Below are 24,363 nucleotides of genomic sequence, written 5' to 3' on the forward strand. Positions count from 1 at the left end.
TTCAGTAAATGAATGGAATAGGCTCAAGGCTAAAAGGAATGCCATTGTTCCTATCTTCTCAGGTGTCTCCGCAACAGCCAGGTCAGGCTGTTGGAACACCTGAATGCCAGAGATAAAGAAGACTTCCAGACCTCCATATCCTCACTTGTCATTCCTTCTTGGCCTCAGAGTCATGGAGGCAAGGAACATAGAAACAGATCCTTTGGCCCAACTCGTTCATGCCAACCAGGTTTCCTAAACTGAAGTAGGCCCATTTGCCTGTGCTTGACGTGTATCCCTCTAAACCTTTCTTATCTGTGGACCTGTCCAAATGTATTTTAAACGTTGTAACTGGACTCACTTTTACCACTTCCTCTGGTCACTCGTTCCATACTATGCACCACCCTCTGTGTGAAAAGTTGCCCCCTCACGTCCCTTTTAAATCTTTCCACTCCCACCTTAAACCTCTGTTGTTTATACTGCTGTTACAATCTGTGGAAACACTTGTGGATCCCGTTATTGAGGCAGAGGTGATTTTAGACAGAAGAGACTATGACAGCATAACCATCCTCAGGATACCCTCTGCTAACTCTAAATAGAGATGGATCTCATGAAGATCAGTTAAAAATAGGAAGCCCTGCTTCATTCACATGGGGAACCACACTCTGAGGGGTCCCCATCTTTGCGGTAAACCATTATTTTAAGTATTTCTGATGCACAAACAAGCAAGCGAAAGGAACAGGAAGCTCCCAGGACTCACTGTGTGTAAACTGCATGGCCGTGTAGTTTGTGATGTTTGAACAGAGAGTGGTGTAAATTAGGATATGGGTTTTTAGCTGAACCCAGATTCCTGCAGTGTTCACAGCACAGTGTAAGCTGAGAAGAAATAGCACTGGAGCTCGCAGCATCTCTATATTTAGCTGGCTCTGTTGTGAAGGTTTCCATTCCTATCTCGTCCCAGATCCATGCTGGCCCTTGTTCACCTGCTGGAATCTCACTGTGAAGCATATGAATTTTTTTTAAAATGCTTAAATCATTTACAGCCTAGTGCCTCTGATTCGTAGCTTTGACTCCTTTGCAGTTTTCAGCTGTAATGATCTTGTTGCGATCGCACCTATTTAACAATAAGAGATTTCAAAGGGCTAACATACTCAACATTAAAAATGAATACAGCAGATGATGTGAAGATCATAGACCTCAGTCGCATGGACGGTATTTGCATAAGAAAAAACATTCCTGATTATGTGAAGGTTCATGATGTAGTTTAAATCTTTAACATGGCATTGATGCTTGCGGAATATCCTTGGCATTTTCATAAAGGAATAAAAGAAAGAATTTGTATCATTCCTTTGTTGAACGAGTGAATAGAATTCAATCAGGTTGAATGTAAGGTTATGCGCTTTGGCAGGACAAATAAGGCAAGGGAATGCAGGATGGGATGGTGAGATCTTGGAAAGCACTGATAATCAGAGTGATCTTGGTGTATTTGTCCACCAGGATCCCTTATGATAGTGGGACAGGTGGATAAAGTGATTATTTTTGACCAGAATGGACTCAATGGGCTGAAGAGCCTTTTTCTGACCTGTAGACTTCTGTGATTTCACAACTCTAACTTGCAGTTTCTGGTCAATTCAGACCCTTTGATTTGCAGTCACCAATTCAATGCAGAATAGCCAATTCCTGCGCAGCAAGATTTCATGAATGCTGATGTGACATTGACAGATAATGTTATTTTAACAGCACTGAACAATGGATAATATTACCCTGGACCCCGGGCAGTGCTCCCTCCCTCTTTTCTTTCCTTTGCAGTCAGTTTAGTTTTTGTTCTGATTTGATTTTTTTTGTTGTTACATATAATGAGATACAGTGAAGCATATTGTATTGAGTGCTACCCAGACAAATCATACCCTACATAAGCACATCAAGGTAATGGAACGGAATGCAGAATATAGTGTTACAGCTACAGAAAAAGTGCAGCAGAAGATCAACTGTAGTATACATGAAGTCCATTCATAAGTCTGATAACAGCAGGGAAGAAGCCGTTCTTGAATCTGCTGGGACATGTTTTCAAACTTTTGTAGCAGTGAAACAGCACAATGAACTCTCCTTAATATCTGTACACTCAGACAATGAAGACCATCAGTTTAAATGGAACAAGGTAACCATAGTATCTGAAGCCAAATATAGACACACACAGGAATTCCTAGAGGCATGATTCTCCACCCAGACTTCAATCAACAAACACATAGAATTGGACCCCATATACAAACCCATACAGACCAAAACCAGAAATGACAGTACTCACCATAACGGACTGGACAGTATAAATACCAAGTGGAGTAGAATAACATTGCTTCATCGGACACTCCGCTGATGATGTCACCTAGCATGGTGATGAAGCGTCTGAACGGGGCGGCACAGTGGCTCAGTGGTTAGCACTGCAGCCTCACAGCGCCCGGGACCCGGGTTCGATTCCCGCCTCGGGCGACTGTCTGTGCGGAGTTTGCACATTCTCCTGGGTTTCCTCCGGGTGCACTGGTTTCCTCCCACAGTCTAAAGATGTGCAGGTTAGATGGATTGGCCATGTTAAATTGCCCGTAGTGTTCAGGGGTGTGTGGGTTATTGGGGGATGGGTCTAGGTGGGATGCTGCAAGGAGCAGCGTGGACTTGTTGAGCCGAAGGGCCTGTTTCCACACTGTAGAGAATCTAATCTAATCTAAACACAATCTAGCTTCGCGAGCAAATCAGCAACCTCAGGGATGATATCAGTTTTAGATATCTAGTCAGTTTGGACAAGTTGGGCTGAAGGGTCTGTTTCTGTTTCCATAGCTCTCTGACTCTATGAAAAGAAAATCTTCCTAATCTCAGTCTTAAATTGGTCTAGTGTGAAGACTGATGCAAAGTATTTATTCAATTCAATTACATGTTTCCTTCTTTCCCATTATTATTTCCCCAGCCTCATTTTCTAAGGAGCATATGTCGGATCTCCTCTGCCTATTCTCTTGTCCAAGGAAATGTTTTCCATCCCTGTAACCATTCTCATCAATGTCTTCTTCACTCTCTCCCATGCCTTCACATCCTTTCTAAAGTGTGTTAGCTAGAACTGGAAGCAATACCCCAGCGTCTTATCCAAGTTCTATATGAGGTGTACTCTATAGCCGTATTAATAATGCCCAGGATGGTATATGCTTTATTAACTGCTGTCTCAACTTGTCTGTCCACTTTTAATGAGTTTTTCACCAATATGCCCATATACACTGTGATCCTTCACTCTCTTAGACAGTTGTGCACTTTATTTTAACCTCCCAAAATGTATCACCTCACATTTCTCTGCATTGATATTCAACTACCCCCCTATCTGATCACTCCACCAATGTCCCTTTGAAGTTCAATATTACTGGGTAGCACGTTTTCACCTCTGCATTAAACCCAGGCTAACAGCCTCAGTGAATTTTGAGGAAGGACTGTATTATCAGAGGTGTTGGATGAGATGTTAAGTCACGGCCTTCCATCTGGTTGCCTCAGAGGGCCGGGTACTCGTGTTCGATTCCAGTCTTGGGCAATAGCCTGAGTGGAGTTTGCACATTCTCCCCGTCTCCGCTTTCCGGGTTTCCTCTGTGTGTTCCAATTTCCTCCCATAGTCCAAAGACGCTAGGTGGATTGGCTGTGCTAAATTGCCTAAAATGTCCAGCAATGTGAAGGCTGGGTGGATTAGCCATGGGAAATGCAGGGTGACAGGGACAGGGTAGTGGTGTGCCTCTTGGTAGGATGCTCTTAAGACGGTTGGTGTGGACTCGATGGGTTAAATGGCCTGTTTCCACACTGCCGGGGTTCAATGATTCTATAATCTACCCAGTCAGGTGGATCCCATTGTGCTAGATCATTAGGAAAGCGGTATAGAGCATAGATTGTCGTTAATACTTCACAATCAACATTTACATACAGAAGAGCTAGTATTATCGCATTGCCATTCAGAGCAGGGTATTTAAGATAAATTACCGACATTACAACATTGATGATAATGAAAGTAGAATGCTGTAGATGGTACTTGAGAAATGCAAGTGCTTTGCATCTATTGATTTGAATTGAATAGCACCATTGCAACAGCTCTTGAAGATCCCAGAGATCGATGGCACTCTTTATTCGAGGAACAGAAATTCTTATTTGCTGTCGTACCTTTCTTTTCACAGAATGTCGAGCTATCCTGTTGTCAATAATGACCACCACATTGAAGGACCTGATTCAGAAAAGGGAAGAGGAAGAGGCTTGCGTCGAGTTGCTCAGCAACATTCTGGAAGTTCTCTATCAGCGGAACGTGGTATGTATGCTCGAGATGGCCCGTAATTGAGGGGTTCAGATATGAGCAAAAGAAGTACAATGTAGAGTTGAGGTTAAAATTACATCAATGATGATTGTATTGAATGATTATAGCCAATTCAAAGAATTGAGTGGTCTTTTAGTTATTTTAATCAACCTGTCACAACACACACTGGGGAGATGGGATTTGAACCCGGACTTTCAGGTCCAGAGGTGGGGTAATCCTATAAAATTGTAGTATTGACTGGGAACACTATAGTTCGAGTACTATAGATGGGTCAGTTTTTGTCCAGAGTGTGCAGGAGGGCTTCCTGACACAGTATGTAGATAGGCCAACAAGGGGCGAAGCTGCATTAGATTTGGTACTGGGTAATGAGCCCAGCCAGGTGTTAGATTTGGAAGTATGTGAGCACTTTGGTGATAGCGATCACAATTCTGTTATGTTTACTTTAGTGATGGAAAGGGATAGGTGTATACCACTGGGCAAGAGTTATAGCTGGGGGAAAGGCAATTATGATGAGATTAGGCAAGATTTAGGGAGCATAGAATGGGGAAGGAAACTGCAGGGGGTGGGCACATTAGACATGTGGAGCTTATTCAAGGACTGGCTCCTGTGTCTCCGAGATAAGTATGTACCTGTCAGGCAGGGAGGCAGCTGTAGAGTGCGGGAGCCGTGGTTTATGAAGGAGGTGGAATCTCTGATCAAGAGGAAGAAGAAGGCTTATGTTAGGATGAGATGTGAAGGCTCAGTTAGGGCACTTGAGGGCTACGAGGTAGCCCGAAAAGACCTAAAGAGAGGGCTCAGAAGAGCCAGGAGGAGACATGAGAAGTTGTTGGCGGATAGGATCAGGGTAAACCCAAAGGCTTTCTATAGGTATTTAAGGAATAAAAGAATGACAAAAGTAAGATTAGGCCCAATCAAGGATAGTAGTGGTAAGTTGTGTGTGGAGTCAGATGAGATAGGGGAAGCGCTAAATGAATATTTTTCAACAGTATTCACTCTAGAAAACGACAATGTTGTCAAGGAGAATACTGAGATACAGGCTACTAGACTTGGTGGGATTGAGGTTCACACGGAAGAGGTTTTAGAAATCATTCAGAAGGTGAAGATAGATAAGTCCTCTGGGCCGGATGGGATTTATCCTCGGATCCTCTGGGAAGCCAGGGAGGAGATTGCCGAGCCTTTGGCTTTGATCTTTAACTCGTCATTGTCTACAGGAATAGTGCCAGATGACTGGAGGATAGCAAATGTGGTTCCCCTGTTCAAGAAGGGGAGTAGAGACAACCCTGGTAATTATAGACCAGTGAGCCTTACCTCAGTTGTTGATAAAGTGTTGGAAAAGGTTATAAGGGATAGGATTTATAATCATCTAGAAAAGAATAAATTGATTAGGGATAGTCAGCACGGTTTTGTGAAGGGAAGGTCGTGCCTCACAAACCTTATTGAGTTCTTTGAGAAGGTGACCAAACAGGTAGATGAGAGTAAACCAGTTGATGTGGTGTATATGGATTTCAGCAAGGCGTTCAATAAGGTCCCCCACAATAGCCCCTTGTACAAAATGCAGAGGAATGGAATTGTGGGAGATATAGCAGTTTGGATTGGAAATTGGCTTGCTGAAAGAAGACAGAGGGTGGTAGTTGATGGGAAATGTTCATCCTGGAGACCAGTTACTAGTGGTGTACCGCAAGGGTCAGTGTTGGGTCCACTGCTGTTTGTCATTTTATAAATGACCTGGATGAGGGCATAGAAGGATGGGTTAGTAAATTTGCAGACGACACTAAGGTAGGGGGAGTTGTGGATAGTGACGGAGGATGCTGTAGGTTGCAGAGAAACATAGATAAGCTGCAGAGCTGGGCTGAGAGGTGGCAAATGGAGTTTAATGCAGACAAGTGTGAGGTGATGCACTTTGGTAGGAGTAACCGGAAGGCAAAGTACAGGGCTAACAGTAAGATTCTTAGCAGTGTAGATGAGCAGAGAGATCTCGGTGTCCATGTACACAGATCCTTGAAAGTTGCCACCCAGGTTGACAGGGCTGTTAAGAAGGCATACAGTGTTTTAGCTTTTATTAATAGAGGGATCGAGTTCCGGAACCAAGAGGTTATGGTGAAGCTGTACAAAACTCTGGTGCGGCCCCACTTGGAGTATTGCGTACAGTTCTGGTCACTGCATTATAAGAAGGATGTGGAAGCTTTGGAAAGGGTGCAGAGGAGATTTACTAGGATGTTGCCTGGTATGGAGGGAAAGTCTTACGAGGAAAGTCTGAGTGACTTGAGGCTGTTTTCATTCGAGAGAAGAAGGTTGAGAGGTGACTTAATTGAAACATATAAAATAACCAGAGGGTTAGATAGGGTGGATAGGGAGAGCCTTTTTCCAAGGATGGTGACGGTGAGCACGAGGGGGCATAGCTTTAAATTGAGGGGTGAAAGATATAGGACGGATGTCAGAGGTAGTTTCTTTACTCAGAGAGTAGTAAGGGAATGGAACGCTTTGCCTGCAACGGTAGTAGATTCGCCAACTTTAAGTACATTTAAGTCGTCATTGGATAAGCATATGGACGTACATGGAATAGTGTAGGTTAGATGGGCTCGAGATCGGTATGACAAGTCAGCACAACATCGAGGGCCGAAGGGCCTGTACTGTGCTGTACTGTTCTATGTTCTATGTTAAAATCCCCTACAATTGACCTTTTTCATTTGTACATATGGAGATTGAAAAAAAATCTTTATACCTTTGGAGCATTCAATGTGGATAAAGCCTAGCTTATTATATTTGGTCTTCTGGTTGCTAATAGAGTACTGAGCCAAAAAGGCTATTTTTTCAGTTTGTACATGAGCATTTATTTGATTTGATTCAATTTGATTTATTGGCAAATGTACCAAGATACAGTGAAAAATATTGTTATTTGCTGCTTTGTTTCACTGGCATTGAGGGAGAGATTGTTGTCGTTATACTATTTTTTTACACAAAGCTGTCTGTGTCTTTCCTGCATTCTCTCTTGTAGTTGTTTAAGATCCAAGCCATAACTCTCAGGAGTATGTAGAAAAACTGGAAAATGGAATTAATCCAGTCAGAGCTTCATTGACCAGCATGGAATCAATGGTACAAATGTCCTCAATTTGTGCTGTCTGTAAGTGCATTCCAATATAAAGAACATTTCCACGAGGCAGTCCCACCGTTCATATTTAACTGAAGAAGTTCAGGAGGATATCAAACATAAAGATAACGCATTAAATTACTGATATTCCGAAGAGGGGTCCGGACCTGAAACATCAGCCTTCCTGCTCCTCCAATGCTGCTTGGCCTGCTGTGTTCATCCAGCTCTACACCTTGTTATTTCAGATTCTCCAGCATCGGCAGTTCCTACTATCTCCGAAATTACTGAGCAGCTGGCCACATGACAGGTCGGGAAGCTTGAGGGAGATGAGGAAATTTTTTTTGTTGACAGAGAGATGAGTTTTCATCTGCTGACTGAATGTGCAGTGGGGTTGTGTAGTTCAACTTTATTCTTTCAGGATATGGGCATCACTAGCAAAGCCAGCATTTATAGCCCATTCCTAATTGCCCTTGAACTGATTGGCCATTTCAGAGGGCAGTCAAGAGTCAACCATTTTGCTGTGAGTCTGGAGCCACAGGTCTGCCAGTTTCTGAAGGGGTTCGGCTTGAAAAGCAGAAACAAAATCTCTGTACCCAAGATCAAGGAGAGTGGCACTGGGAGCACGGTGGGCCGAATAACCTGCCTCTGGATTCCATGATAACACAGATATAGAATAGAGAAAGTGTGAGAAATAACATGCCGGAAATATGTCCTTTGGGGAATTTAGCTGTGACTGAAACCTCTGAAATCGAGAGAGATAATCATGATGGATTGGAAGAGGGATTTCCATAAAGATCAGTTGGCTCAGAAAGGAGATGGCTGAAGCTTTATTTGTAAAAGAGGATAGAACAGATTTAAATTTATTGACAAAGGTACCAGAGGGAGATGTGGAAACGTCTTTTTATGCAGTGAGTTGTTACGGTCTAGAATGCACTGTCTGATAGGTCAGTGGAAGCAAATTCAGTAATGATTTTAGAAAGGAAATTGCATACGCGCTTGAAAAGGGCAAGAAAATAGATGGCTGTGCAGAAAAGGAGGATATGCATCAGTATAAAGGGAGGATATTGGACAGCAGAAGAGAGTTAAAGTGGATTTGGCTGAGCTGGCATGCAGTGCTGATATATAAGTCTCTTGTGACAACAAGAGAGTAAGAAATATGGTGAAAACAGTTTCAATGGCGGCATTCTACATAGCTATGGAGAAGGAGAGGATAAGGCAAAATGGGAGGATATTTAATTGGGGAAGAGGAAACTATGATGCGATTAGACATGAGTTAGGAAGCATGGACTGGGAGCAATTGTTCCATGATAAAGGCACTATAGACATGTGGAGACTGTTTAAGGAACAGTTGTTGCGAGTGATGAATAAATATGTCCCTCTGAGACAGGCAAGAAGGGGTAAGATAAAGGAACCTTGGATGACGAGAGCGGTGGAGCTTCTCGTCAAAAGCAAGAAGGTAGCTTACATAAGGTGGAGGAAGCTAGGGTCAAGCTCAGCTCTAGAGGATTACAGGCAGGTGAAGACGGAGCTCAAAAATGGTCTGAGGAGAGCCAGGAGGGGGCACGAGAAAGGCTTGGCAGAACGGATTAGGGAGAACACAAAGGCATTTTACACTTATGTGAGGAATAAGAGAATGGTCAAAGAAAGAGTAGGGCTGATCAGGGATAGCATAGGGAACTTGTGTGTGGAGTCTGAGGAGGTAGGGGAAGCCCTAAATGAGTTTTTTGCTTCTGTCTTTACGAAAGAAACGAACTTTGTAGTGAATGAAACCTTTGAAGAGCAGGTGTGCATGCTGGAATGGATAGAGATAGAGGAAGCTGATGTGCTGAAAATTTTGTCAAACATTAAGATTGACAAGTCGCCAGGCCCGGACCAGATTTGTCCTCGGCTGCTTTGGGAAGCGAGAAATGCAATTGCTTCGCCACTTGCGAAGATCTTTGCATCCTCGCTCTCCACTGGAGTCGTACCTGAGGACTGGAGAGAGGCAAATGTAATGCCTCTCTTCAAGAAAGAAAATAGGGAAATCCCCGGCAATTACAGACCAGTAAGTCTCACGTCTGTCGTCTGCAAGGTGTTAGAAAGGATTCTGAGGGATAGGATTTATGACCATCTGGAAGAGCATGGCTTGATTAAATGCAATCAACACGGCTTTGTGAGGGGCAGGTCATGCCTCACAAACCTTATCGAGTTCTTTGAGGATGTGACTAGAAAAGTTGATGAGGGTCGAGCTGTGGATGTGGTGTATATGGACTTCAGTAAGGCATTTGATAAGGTTCCCCATGGTAGGCTCATTCAGAAGGTCAGGAGGAATGGGATAAAGGGGAACTTAGCTGTCTGGATACAGAATTGGCTGGCCAACAGAAGACAGCGAGTGGTAGTAGAAGGAAAATATTCTGCCTGGAAGTCAGTGGTGAGTGGTGTTCCACAGGACTCTGTCCTTGGGCCTCTACTGTTTGTAATTTTTATTAATGACTTGGATGAGGGGATTGAAGGATGGGTCAGCAAGTTTGCAGACGACACAAAGGTTGGAGGTGTCGTTGACAGTATAGAGGGCTGTTGTAGGCTGCAGCGGGACATTGACAGGATGCAGAGATGGGCTGAGAGATGGCAGATGGAGTTCAACCTGGATAAATGTGAGGTGATGCATTTTGGAAGGTCGAATTTGAAAGCTGAGTACAGGATTAAGGATAGGATTCTTGGCAGTGTGGAGGAACAGAGGGATCTTGGTGTGCAGATACATAGATCCCTTAAAATGGCCACCCAAGTGGACAGGGTTGTTAAGAAAGCATATGGTGTTTTGGCTTTCATTAGCAGTGGGATTGAGTTTAAGAGTCGGGAGACCTTGTTGCAGCTCTATAAAACTTTGGTTAGACCGCACTTGGAATACTGCGTTCAGTTCTGGTCGCCATATTATAGGAAAGGTGTGGATGCTTTGGAGAGGGTTCTGAGGAGGTTTACCAGGATGCTGCCTGGACTGGAGGGCTTATCTTATGAAGAGAGGTTGACTGAGCTCGGACTTTTTTCAATGGAGAAAAGGAGGAGGAGAGGGGACCTAATTGAGGTATACAAGATAATGAGAGGCATAGATAGAGTTGACAGCCAGAGACTATGTCCCAGGGCAGAAATGGCGAACACGAGGGGTCATAGTTTTAAGCTGGTTGGAGGAAAGTATAGAGGGGATGTCAGAGGCGGGTTCTTTACACAGAAAGTTGTGAGAGCATGGAATGCATTTCCAGCAGCAGTTGTGGAAGCAAGGTTATTGGGGACATTTAAGAGACTGCTGGACATGCATATGGTCACAGAAATTTGAGGGTGCATACGTGAGGATCAATGGTCGGCACAACATCGTGGGCTGAAGGGCCTGTTCTGTGCTGTACTGTTCTATGTTCTATGTTCTATATTCAAGAGGGCGCTTGATGGGCTTTCTTTGGAAAGTAATGCTATTCAGAGATACAGAAAAAGGCAGGAGATTGGCATCAGAAAGTTGAGCCAACCTTAGTAGCAGGGGCAGTGCAGGCAAGCTGAGCTGAAAGGCCTGTTCTTGCTCTGTAATAATTCTGTGATTCTGTAAAAGCAAAAAGCAGGGCTTCGGCATGCACCTCCTCTGAGCTTTTAGTTACAGCTACAAGGATGCTTGTTTTGTTGAAGAAATTACACCCTCGTCATTTACAGTGCAGCCTGTGCCAAACGTCATCTTGAAGAGAGCAGTAGCTCAGATGCTACCTGTGTGGAGTGGAAGAACACAGAGTAAACAGCTGGTCAACTTGGTCAGCATCCACCTTCAAGAATGGTGATTTTCAATCAAACTACACACACACACACACACACACACACACACACACACACACACACACACACACACACACACACACACACATGCGCGCGGGCACGCGCATGCAAACACACACTCCCATACACACGCACACACTAATTCACACATGTGCACACACACATGCATGCACAAGAAAACATGCACACTGCACACACATGCATGCATACATGTACAAACAGATACATGCACAAAAAGACGTGTACACACGTGCATACACACACATACACATGCACAAAGATGCATACACAAGACACGAACACGCATATGTGCACATACATACACATATGCACATATACACACACACGCGCATACAAACACACAGACACATACATGCCTGCATGCGCCGCACACACAGACACAGAAACACACGCAGACACACACACACACACACACACACACACACACACACACACACACACACACACACACACACACGTGTATGAATTTGGAATTCTTGATCTCAGAGGGCAGAGGAAGCTCTGTCATTGACCTGCACTGACACGCACACGTACACACACAGGCACAGACACACACAGGCACACACACACACACACACGCACACGCACACGCACACGCACACGCACACTGACACAGACACACACACACGCGCGTACGTACGAATTTGGAATTCTCGATCACAGAGGTCCGAGGATGCTCTGTCAGTAGGTGTGTTTGGAGATTGCCTGATTACCAGTGGTGGAAAGGATTATGGCATTAATATGGGCAAAAGGCATTGAAGTGCATGGTCAGCTTTGGTTGTCCTAAAATGTATCGATAGCTCGATGGGCAGACTGGCCTGCTCCTGTTCCTGTGTTCCAAGCTTCAACAATAAAGAGCATCATTCTCCTTGCCGGCTAGTTAATAATTACTTTTGACTGCCTCCTTCCAGATTTGTGGAGGGATTGAGTGTTTAGTAGAATTCGGAAAATGGGTAGACCGCGGGGAGTGGTGCTGGGCGTAGGGGGAAGGTATTGTCTCCTACTGCCAGCACATCCTTCACTCCCAATCACTGGGAGACCATTCCCTTTGTGTGTTGCAGCATCAGAGAGAGAAGCGGTCACAGCGATATGGTTTCTCCACAAGTGAATTCACCTTGGCTGGCACCGAGATTTGGATAATATGGTTGTCTTTCTCGATTATCCAAAGGCTCGGGATAATACCCTGGAGCATAAGTTCACATCCAACCATGGCACATGAGGGAATTTGCAATGAATTCAAAAATCTGGAATTAAGAAGCAGTGATGACCATGAAATGACTGGATTGTGGCCCACTAATATCCTTTGAGAAATCTGCCTGCCTGGACTGGTGGAGCCTGCAGTTGACTCCAGATCCAATGCTCTCGACTCTTAACAATCCGCTGAAATCATCTAGTAAGTTCTCAGTTGTACTGAACCACAACAGAGCCATGAAAATGAAAGACAAAGCAGTCCCAACATTATCATTCAATGATATCATAGCTATTCTGATAATCCTCAATTCCACTTTTCTTCTTTTTCCCCATAACCCTTGATTCCCTTAAACATCTGTCTATTTTAGCCCTGAACAAACTCAGGAGCTGGGCATGTGCCTTGAGCTTGAGACATCAGTCTCCAACACAACTACAACCCTGGCATTTACCCAAAAATGGGGAAAATTGCCTCTGTATGGTGTTCTCAGGCAACTGCTGCTTTGGTTGCTTTAAATAGCCCAGGTTAAGTGCTTGGAAGATGTTGTCATGTTAGTGATAGTGGGGTTGAATAATCCATTGTCAGTGATTAATATACTCTGTGGGTTAGTCTATTTAAAGCAGTTAAACACTTCATATGTTATGTAGTGGAGATTACAACAACTGGTTTCAATACGCATGACTTGCAAACACCAGCAGGCAGAGTCACAGCATTATATAGATACAGTACATGGAATTTGTTATTGATAAACTCTCTTTAAGTAGGGTCCACATACAGCAGTTGTCATAGAAGCTTTGTCAAGTTGTTGCAATGTGCCTTGTACTGGTTTCAGCCAAGCCACTGACCACAGCCTCAGTGTTGGCCCCTCCAGTTATTCCCAGAATTGGCTGCTCCATTTTGGTCATCACATGTGGCCATGCTTGCCCCCTGCTATCTATTAAGGACCATCATGTCCTGGAGCAGTGAGGAAGGTGCATGTTAATGAGTGTGGTGCAGTGTGTCCGTCTGATGTGACCAGTAGTGTGAGCATTTAACAGCGTTTAGTGGGTGTGAGCGAGGTGCGACTTCTGATTGCAAAGCGTGTGTTGTGTTTGATGGAGAATGATAATGCTCACTTGGAGAGTGTGTGGTGAATGGGGCAGTGGGTTGCTGGGATGGTCACTGACTTTGACCTTTCATTTGAGGCTGTTGACCTCCTTCAGCACTGCACCTTGGACCTCAGGGTCAGACTGCTGGCAAATCTCTTCTCCCATTGCCTTCTTAGAATGTGACTAGTATTCCTCCAGGGAGGAGACATCTCTCCTCTTTCCCACCTTAATGTGATTTCTGGTTTATTGAATCCTTTTTACAGTTTCCTCTTTGTTTTTCAGTTTGTTGCAGTCCCTAATGCTGTCATCTTAAATGCATTTAACAGCACAGGCCTATTTGAAATGTTGCTTGCACAAGTCCAGGTCCCCTGCAGAAGTGTGCATCTTTTGTTTTATTCATTCATTGCCCCAGAGGGCCATCCCTAATTACCCAGAAGGCAGTTATGTGTCAACCACATTGCAGTGGGGCCTGGAGTCACATGTAGGCCAGACCAGGTAAGGATGGCAGTTTCCTTTCCTAAAGGACATTAGTGAACTACATTGGATTATCCTGAAAATCGGCAGTCAATTCTTGGTCATCCTTTAAGTTTTACTTCCAGATGTTTACTGAATTCAAATTCCACCATCTGCCATGGCAGGATTCGAACCGGGGTCTACAGAAAATTACCTGGGGATCTGGATTAAGGGTCCAGCAATTATACCACTGGGCCATCTCCTCCCCATCCTCACCTGGTCTGTCCTACGTGTGGCTCCAGACGCACAGCAGTGTGGTTGATTTGACCTCTGAAACAGCCTCGGAAACTACTCCTACCCGGGGAAAATTAGAGATGGGCAATCTGTCCATCAAAGAATTACGGAAAGCAGAACAAAAGTTTGCAACCTCCCTGTATCACTTTGAACAGCCACAAGTAAGGAAAGCACAAGCTGCAAACTCTTGACCAGATTTCTTGGCTTATCAGATCTCACCACAACCCGGCAATGGGATGGGAATGATTATTACACATAGAAAAGCATTGAAAGATCAACAGGAGAGTAGTTACCAAGGGACATTTTAATTGTCCTTTGATGATGTGGCTTAGTGTAGGGCAACAAAGTGTAAAGGAAGGCAGAACTATCGCACCTGCTTCTTCATTCAAGCGGGGAGAGCAGAGAGGAATGTTTATCACATTTAGTACCTTGTAATGATAATACCTAATCTGCAAAATTCCAGCTCTGCGTGGGTGAGCCCCTGGACAACGAAGTTCATTATAGTGCTGGCTTACAGCTCTTAGCATTAATTAATATTGTTCATAGTTTAATGCTGTGGCTTAATTTCAGGGGGACTATATTTCCAAATGAATGAGAATATCGGGGGGGGGGGTGGGGGCGGAGGGACTTACAGTGCTGAGTAAGGTAATCAGGGAGCAGTGGTTTAATTGTAAGTCTGCACCATTGGCAGAGAGCACGTTGCCTCGTCTGTGGAGAAAAGGGAGGGCTTAAGTGAAAGTTAAAACTGAATAGGATTTGAAGATTTTTTAGAACAAAGGAAATAATATATTTTAAAAAATAAAAAAAAACAAACTTGCATCTGTCATATGCCTGTTGTCAAACACATCATACTGTAGTGCTTAGAACCAGGGCCTTTGATTGGGGTTGTTAACGGGGTTAATCAGGGAGCCCTGACTGACAGATATATGCAGTAGATTCAGAAGTTCTCCTCAATCTGGAGACTGGCTCTGAGCTGGCTGGTTAGAGCCCATACACTGTACACATGTAAATAAAGGATTACTTGGTGATCATATACTGGCCTCTGTGCAGTTCTTTTAATCGCACTGTTGCTCCTCTGTGACAAGGTCAAGCCCTTTTAATTGAGTCATTAAACTGAGGCACAGACTGTCCAATCAGGTTAGATATTAGCGATCCTCTCACATTAATTTGAATAAGATTGGGTGTGGGATTGGGGTTGGTTTCCCCAAATCTTGGCTAATAACTGTGTCTCAAGCAAAAGCCAAAATGCCTTATTTGACCATTTACTTAATTTCTGTTTCCATGAAATTTTGCAAAAAATCATTGGATTATGCAGAAATGCCAGAGGATTGGAAAACTGCCAGTGTGACACCCCTATTCCAACCCCTAATGCCAGCAACTATAGTACAATACAATACAGCACAGGAACAGGCCCTTCACCCATCAAACCAAACTCATAATCATTATTTACACCGGCTACTTACTGCCCATGCGTAGTTTCTATCCCTCTGTTTGCCTCCCATTCATGTGTCTATTACGATAAACCTGCCTGCTTCCACCACTTCCACTGGTAGTTTATCCCAGCCACCCACCGCCCTCTGAGTGAAAACATTTCCCTTACACTTCTCCCCTAAATTTACCCCTGTCATCTTGAACCAGTACCAAACGTTGTGGGAAAATGGCAGGAAAGTAGATGTGAGAAACAACAGGTCAGCTGTTCTCGATGGGCCAAGGTGACAAATCCTGTTCATGTTTCCTCCGGTCTAATGCCCTAAGCGCTGACCAGGTGTGAAATTTGAAGGTACCTTTAAAACCATCACAGGAAATGTTCACAAGTTAAAATTGGAATGTTGTACTTCATTTAAACTAAACTATGGGAGAGTTTCCAAGTGCTGTCATCCTGTACAGGTAGAAGGTCAGAGATGGCATGAGAAAACTCCAGGCATCTCTATAAAGGTAAAGTCTCCATTGTTGCGGAGGAAAATAGGGCTGCTCTCTCATTATGCAGAGACAACTTATGGTGGTTTAACCTGAAGGTCACAACACCTCAGGTGAGGGGAGAGGCCTCTACCGTATAGTGTATAATGACAGAAAACGCATTTTTAAGAACACATTTGAAGATTGGTAACTGGTGAAGGAACCAGTGAGACAGTTACAGAGAAAAAACAAGATTTTGAGTTTTTTTTGCCAGGATAATTTAGTATGGATATAAGTTACTGTATTTGAGTTATATTAGGTTCTGTTACATCTTCATTTGCACCGTTTGAATGCACTTCACACAAGACTGCGGAGGTAGGTCACAGAGTATAATCAAAAGAGCTTAACAAATGTTTAGATATTGAAGGCGTCAAGGGTATAGAGAGAAAGCAGGAATGTGACATTGAAATGGAAGATCATCCATGAACATAATGAATGGTGAAGCAGGCTGAATGGGCCGAGTGGCCTATTCCTTTTTCTAGTTTCTATGCTAAGCCAGATTTTGGTCACAAACTGTGAAAGCATTGAAGACTGGGATGGTACCAAAGCCAGGTGTTCTTGCCAGTTCTAGGGTTATCTTATTTCTTCTCTTTTCTATTTTGTTTTGTTTCCTAAAAATTTGATCTTAAGTATCTGTATGTAAGCACTTATGTACCTAGTATGGGAAGTAAGTACCTTCATGCCTGGAGTTTTGGATAAATGCTGTGCAATTTTTGTGTTGCATTTTTAAGATTACTACAAATGACCACTGCATTTGATTGTATGAGATTCAGTTGACTGACTGCAGCTGATGGTTCCACTTGTCCCTTGGTCATTCTCTTTGTCTGGATGAACTTTGATGTCTAACAATGCAGACTCATTCCTCACATTCCCTTCTTGGTGATACTGTTCTGCCTGAATTCTATCTGTTGCCTTAACTTGGAGTTGGCTCTGTATCATTCTGAAAGATGCTCAGTGCGACTTGTAATGAGTTTATCACTGAGTTACAACAACATTGTAGTTTGGCTTCTTTATTCCTAGGAGATCATCGTCACCTCTCCCATAGCAGTTAGTAATGGGCAGGAAATGCTGGCCTTGACAGCAATGCTCACTTCCTATCACTGAATGAAGGAAAGATGAAATACATCTTTGTGGAGATGGCCTGAATCGGCTATGTATTCAACAGCACCTGTCCCTATAGAACACATTCATTTTGTGCAAATACAACCTGTGGTTGATCCAGACATATCCCATTCTCCAGAACCAACATACATCATTGTGAAGAGCATAAAAACTTAGCAAAATAAAATTATATCATAAAGGAAATAAAATATATCACCAATCTCTCAGCAGAACTGCATTTGATGAATGAGTGCAGACTCATTTGGCTCAATGCCACAAGAGAACTTGTGTCATAGTCTCGCTGTTACCTCATACCAGCTGAGTGCTGCTAATGTTGCATGGCACAATGAATAGAGTAGAATCCCTACAGTGTGGAAACAGGCCATTCAGCCCAACAAGTCCACACTGTCCTTCTGAAGAGCATTCCACCCAGACACATCTCCATCCCCTTTCCCTGTAACCATGCATTTCCCATGTTTACTCTACCTAATTTACACACCCCTGGACGCTACAGGCAATTTAGCATGGCTAATGCATGTTGCCAGCACATCTTTGGACTGTGGGAGGAAACCGGAGCACCTGGAGCAAACCCACACAGACACGAGGAGAATGCGCAAACTCCACACAGATAATCGCCCAAGGCTGAAATCGAACCCAGGCCCTGGTGCTGTGAGGCTGCAGTGCTAACCGCTGAGACACTGTGCTGCCCCAGAAATATGGAACGCTTCACGAATTTGCATGTCATCCTTTTTAAAATGTTTCTCACCTCACCTTACGCATATGCCCCCTACTCTTGAAATCCTCACCCTGGGGAAAAGACACCTGCCATTCACCTTATCTATACCCCTCATGATTTTATAAACCTCTATGAAACACCTCTCAACCTGCTATGGTCCAGTGAGAAAAGTCCCAGCCTATTCAGCCTCTCCTTACAACTCAAATGCTCTATTCCTAGCAACATCCTGGTAAATCTCTTCTGAACCCTCTCCAGTTTAATAATATCCTTCCCTTGACAGGGAGACCAGAACTGGACACAGAAGCCTCCATGGTGGAATTTGAATTCAATAAACAACTGGGATTGAGTATCTAATCGTGAGAAACCTTGCGAATTGTTAGAAAAACACTCAGGTCCACTTTTAGGCCTTTTAGGGAAGGAAATCTGCCTTCCTTACCTGGTCTGGCCGTGAGGTGACCCCGGACCCACAAGCAATGTGATTGACTCTCAACTGAGCAATTAAGATGGTCATTGAAAATGGGAATAGGAAGCAGTTTACAACCTAAAGCTGAACTATTCAGCGTTGATGTGGAATAGCGCAGCTTCTCACAAATGGTAGCAGAAATTTGGATCTCGGTTTCTCTGAAAGATGTGATGACAGGTTGGGTGAGGGAGTCAATTAAAACTCTCAGATTGACAGATTTTTTTACTAGGCAAGGATGTTAAGTATTAAGGAATTGAGGTGGGTAGGTATACTTAAGCCATGATCTAATACAATGGCAAAGCAGGCCAAGGAGGCTGAATGGTTTACCTCTGTTCCAGGGGTGGCATGGTTGCTCAGTGGTTGGCAAAAATACATGTACTGAGATCCGGTGAAAAATAGTATTTTGCATCTAATCAGACCAATCAGGGAATAGTACAGAATGCAGAATATAGTGTTACAGCTACAGAGAAGATGCAGTGAAAGATCAACTCTAATATATGAGAGGTCTGTTCATAAGTCTGATAACATAGCGGAAGAAGCTGTTCTTGAATTTGTCAGTACATGTTTTCATAATTTTCTATCTTCTATCCAATGGAAGAGCGTGGAAGACAGTGTAACCAGAGTTGGAGGGGTCTTTGATTATGAAAGATAGTAGGAACTGCAGATGCTGGAGAATCCGAGATAACAAGGTGTAGAGCTGGATGAACACAGCAGGCCAAGCAGCATCTTAGGAGCAGGTAAGTTGACGTTTCAGGCCAAGACCCTTCATCAGAAATTCTCCTAAGCTGCTGCTTGGCCTGCTGTGTTCTAGGCCTTGTTATCTCGGAGTCTTTGATGATATTGGCTGAGGCAGCAGGAAGTGTTGACCAAGTCAGTGGATGGAAGGCTGGTTTTCTTGATGGACTGTGCTGTGTTCACACGCTGTGTAATTTGTTGTTGTCTTGGGCAGGGCAGTTGCTGTACCATGCAATGATCCAGATAGGACATTCATCATCATGTATACTACTGGGGCATGTCTGGATGTACCTTGATACCAGCGCAATTATTGACCAATCAGTTCTGAAGAAGGGTAACCGGACCCGAAACGTTAACTCTGATATTTTCTTCACAGATGCTGCTGAACCTGTTGAGCTTTTCCAGCAACTTGTGCTTTTGGTCAACTAATCAGCAGTTGCCATGCCAACTATTTGATGGAGGCACTGAAGCTCCATCTGATTATTTCAGTGGGAGATTTGATATTTGTTTGGCGTTAGTTTTCTTGCCAAACTGTCCTTTCCACTCAATGTTAAACATGGAATAGGGCCTTGTCTTCCACTGCATTGAGCCATGTTGGATGGTACAGTGAGCTAGCCACTGGTTTTTCTTCCATGGGTTTAAGCTAACTCTAGCTTGATGGGTGAAATGTATCTCTCTATAGATTTTAAGACTGAGTGCTTAAGAACAGTGTGGAATGAGAAGGCAGGCACACTAGTGGATGACGGTAGGAGAGTGGTCCAGGAAATGGCTGATGAAATTCAATGTGAGTAAATGTGAGGTTTTGCACTTTGGAAAAAAGAATTCAGGCATGGACTATTTTCTAAACGGTGAGAAAATTCGCAAAGCAGAAGTGCAAAGGGATCCGGGAGTGTTGGTCCAGGATTCTCTAAAGGTTAACTTGCAGGTAGAGTCCTTAATTAAGAAAGCAAATGTAATGTTGTTGTTTATCTCAAGAGGGTTGGAATATAAAAGCAGCGATGTGCTTCTGAGGCTTTATAAGGCTCTAGTTAGGCCCCATTTAGAATACTGTATCCAATTTTGGGCCCCACACCTCAGGACAGACATACTAGCCCTAGAACATGTCCAGCGGAGATTCACACGGATGATCCCTGGAATGGTAGGTTTAACGTATGATGAACGGCTAAGGATCCTGGGTTTGTACTCATTAGAGTTTAGAAGGTTGAGGGGAGATCTAATAGAAACTTACAAGATAATGTATGGTTTAGAAGGGGTGGACGCTAGGGAGTTGTTTCCATTAGGTGGGGAGACTAGGACCCATGGTCACAGCCTTAAAATTAGAGGGGGTAAATTTAAAACTGAAATGAGACGACATTTCTTCAGCCAGAGTGTGGTGGGCTTGTGGAATTCATTGCCGCAGAGTGCAGTGGTGGCCGGGACGTTGGGTGCCTTCAAGGCAGAGATCGACAAATTCTTGATTTCAGAAGGAATCAAGGGCTACGGGGAGAGTGCAGGGAAGTGGTGTTGAAATGCCCATCAGCCATGATTTAAATGGCGGAGTGGACTTGTTGGGCCGAATGGCCTTACTTCCACTCCTATGTCTTATGGTCTTATGTTGTTTTGCTTGCAGAAGCAGTGCTAACCCCTGAGCTGCCAAGCTGCAGATCGTGAGGATGGGAGAGTGCGAGTTGTTAAGTTTGCTCTTGCGCACAGCCAGTATGTGTTTTTGGGCTGAATGGCCTTCTTCTGTCCTGCAGGTATTCAGATTCCATAACTAGTTGAAGAACACAGAAACATGGAAACACAGAAGATAGAATCAGGAGGAGGCCATTCTAACCCTCGAGTCTACTGTGTCATTCAATATGATCCCTCCCTCCCCCATAACCCTTAATGCCTTTAGCTACATGAGCTGTATCTTGAAAACATATAATATTTTGACCTCAACCTTTCTGTGATAGTTAATTCCACAGGCTCACCAATCTGCATGAAGAAATTTCCCCTTATCTCAGTCCTATAAGGTTTACCCTTTCTCCTTAAACTATGAACCCTGGTTCTGGATTCTCCCACTATTAGAAACATTCATTCTGCATCTAACCTGTCTGGTCCTGTTAGAATAATAAAGATTTCTATGAGGCATCCCCCTTCATCCTTCCAAACTCCGGTGAATACATTCTTAACTCACTCAATCTCTCCTCATTTGTTAGTCCTGCCATCCCGAGTATCTGTCCAGTAAACGTTTGCTGCACTGCCTCTACAGCAATAACATTGTTCCTCAGATAAGGACACAAAAACTGCTCATAATATTTCAGAAAGCGTGCATACGGACAATACAGTAGATAGGCTAGATATTGTGGTGACAAATATATGTTTTCAAATGGCCTTAAATAAACTACCTCACAATGGAATCGTGACTACAGTTCAAATCTATAAAGTAAAGGGTCAAATTCACCTTTTTTTTAACTCATTCATGGGAAAGACAAGGTAAGGACAGCAATTTCTTTCCCAAAAGAACATTAATGAACCAGATGGGTTCTCCTGACAGTTAACAATGATTCAGACTTGTATTTCCAATTTTTAAAAAATTGAATTCAAAATTCAACCAGTTGCTGTGCAGGATTCATACCCAGATCCCCAGAACATTAGAGATAACAAACGTCCAGTCCCCAGAACATGACATGGCTCTCTGGATTAACACTCCAGCAGTAGTATCACTTGACCATCACTTCGCCTGAACTGTAAAATAGAAAACAGAGGACAGGCATTAGAGGCAGTTACTGAGCCTGGAAAAAAGTGGGAAGTGCTGTTCCACAAGGACAAGTGATATTTATTGTTTCCACAAATGGTTCGGATTGAGCATTCAGAAACCCAGGGCTGAATTCTCCAGGTCCATCAGAGATGGGAGGACTGACAATATGGCTGCGGATAGGATTGGGAGGGTGAGTATTGAGGCATATTCCTGCTGAAGGGTCCCTAACAGTAAACCTTTCCACTCGGCAGCTAATCGCAATTCTTGACAGGCATGCAGTCACGAAGAATGGTGCCGTATTTATCTGTGCACCCTAGTTCACAACTGGCAATTTTAAAGTCCAGCTCATTACTTTAACTAGTCTGCTGGAATAGGCAAACACAAGGCAAATGAAATCTTAAAGTAGAGAAAAATGAATGTTATGGGAACAATGGATAATATAAAAGAAGAAGGACTAAAAGAGCACAGGACAGGGTGACATGAAGTTATATACAGGTGACATATAATTTTGAAGAATAGTTATTAAGGCGTATAACATCCAAGTATAATGATCAGCTCCCATCCAATGTTCACAAGTTATTACAATTGCAGACAGATATCCCAAATTGATGATCTGACAACCTTTATTCATCCACCCTCTTGACTGGTCATAACAAGGTTAATTTAAAAAGCGTCATTCCCTTGTTTTCTCCCTGAGCAGTTGAATTTAAGTTTAAAGAGAAGCTGGCTTAACCAGGCGTTATTGATTGAACAAACGAGTGACTTTATTAGATACTGAACACCACATGAAATGACAAAGCAACACATATGTGCAGAGATTAGGAATAGGAAGTGAGTTCAAAAAAGATAAAAGTCAAAAGATAAATGGATCAGTCTCTCTGGATGGTTCAAAAAGTGAAACATTGATGGCTGAACATTTGATTTCTTGATTGTTGGCTTGTGCAGGTTAGCTGAAATCCTTTTGTCCAAATAAAAAGCGAAAGAACTACAGATGCTCTAAATGCATTTTGAAGTTACTGGAAAAGCCCAGCAGGTCTGGCAGCATCTGTGAAGTCACCCCTTAACCTTCTTCTCTCTAATGAAAATAGCCTCAAGTCCCTCATCCTTTACTCATAAGACCTTCCCTCCATACCAGGCAACATCCTGGTAAATCTCTTCTGCACCCTTTCCAATGCTTCCACTTCCTTCCTATAATGCGATGACCAGAACTGTGCACAATACTCCAAGTGTGGCTGCATCAGAGTTTTATACAGCTGCAACATGACCTCATGGCTCCGAAACTCAATCCCTCTACCAATAAAACCTAACACACTGTACACCTTCTTAACAACCCTATCATCCTGCATGGCAACTTTCAGGGTTCTATGCACATGGACACTGAGATCCCTCTGCTCATCCATACTACCAAGAATCTTATCATTAGCCCAGTACTCTGTATTCCTGTTACTCCTTCTAAAGTGAATCACCTCCCACTTTTGCACATTAAACTCCATTTGCCACCTCTCAGTCCAGCTCTGCAGCTTATCTATGTCCCTCTGTAACCTGCAACATCCTTCCGCACTATCCACAACCCCACCGACTCTAGTGTCATCTGCAAATTTACTAACCCATCCTTCTATGCCTTCATCTAGGTCATTTATGAAAGTGGCAAACGGCAGTGGCCCCAAAACAGATCCTTGCGGTACACCATTAGTAATAGGTTAGCTCTTCAACCGTGATGTTCATATCACATGAGCACTCAAACCTAGGCAGGAACACATGGGTGCTTCGATTCAGTAGCACAACAGCTTCAATTAGCACACAGATCAGAATTGCAGTCAGTTACTAGAAAACAAAATGTTAAAGGAAATTTAGGAGAAAATTCTTCCTACAAAGAACAGTCAGCTGGTGGACCTTACTGCCATAAAATGCTTTCAAGGAAATAATGTAGATTGGTGCATGAGAAGAAAGAAATATTTTTTGATGTGGTGTAGAGTCGACATCAATAGAACATAGAACAGTACAGCAGAGTACAGGCCTTTCAGCCCATGATGTTGTGCCGACCTATTATTCCACTAAGATCAATCCTCCCTGCATGCCCTACATTTAACTATCCTCCATGTGTCTATCTAAGATTTGCTTAAAAGTCTGTAAAGTATCTAATACCACTGCTGGCAGCGCACTCCACACACCCACCACTCTCTGTGTGAAGAACCTACCTCTGACATCTCCCCTATAACTTCCTCCAATCACCTTTTAATTATACCTCCTCATAATAGTCATTTCCATCTTGGGAAAAAATCTCTGGCTATCCACTCTATCTGTGCCTTATCATCTTGTACAATAGTTGGACAAAGCAGCCAGAAATGGTATGAATAACTTCAAAGAGCTGATTTACCTTCTATATTTGCCTCACCTTGGAAATGCAATCTCGGCTCAGAAT

General features: G+C 43.4%; 1 protein-coding gene across 3 annotated transcripts in view; it reads left to right on the plus strand.

Annotated features, from left to right (window-relative positions):
* The window catches only part of LOC125454992 (dedicator of cytokinesis protein 2-like), a 1,138,509-nt gene that overhangs the window by 378,502 nt on the left and 735,644 nt on the right, over nt 1–24,363 (plus strand). For all 3 annotated transcript variants that reach the window (XM_059650434.1, XM_059650430.1, XM_059650433.1), the window contains one exon: nt 4,170–4,297. In XM_059650434.1, coding sequence (XP_059506417.1) covers nt 4,170–4,297 — 128 coding nt within the window. The remainder of the gene's footprint in view (nt 1–4,169; nt 4,298–24,363) is intronic.

This window comes from Stegostoma tigrinum, chromosome 1 (genome assembly GCF_030684315.1).
Source record: "Stegostoma tigrinum isolate sSteTig4 chromosome 1, sSteTig4.hap1, whole genome shotgun sequence".
NCBI classification, from domain to species: Eukaryota; Metazoa; Chordata; class Chondrichthyes; order Orectolobiformes; family Stegostomatidae; genus Stegostoma; species Stegostoma tigrinum.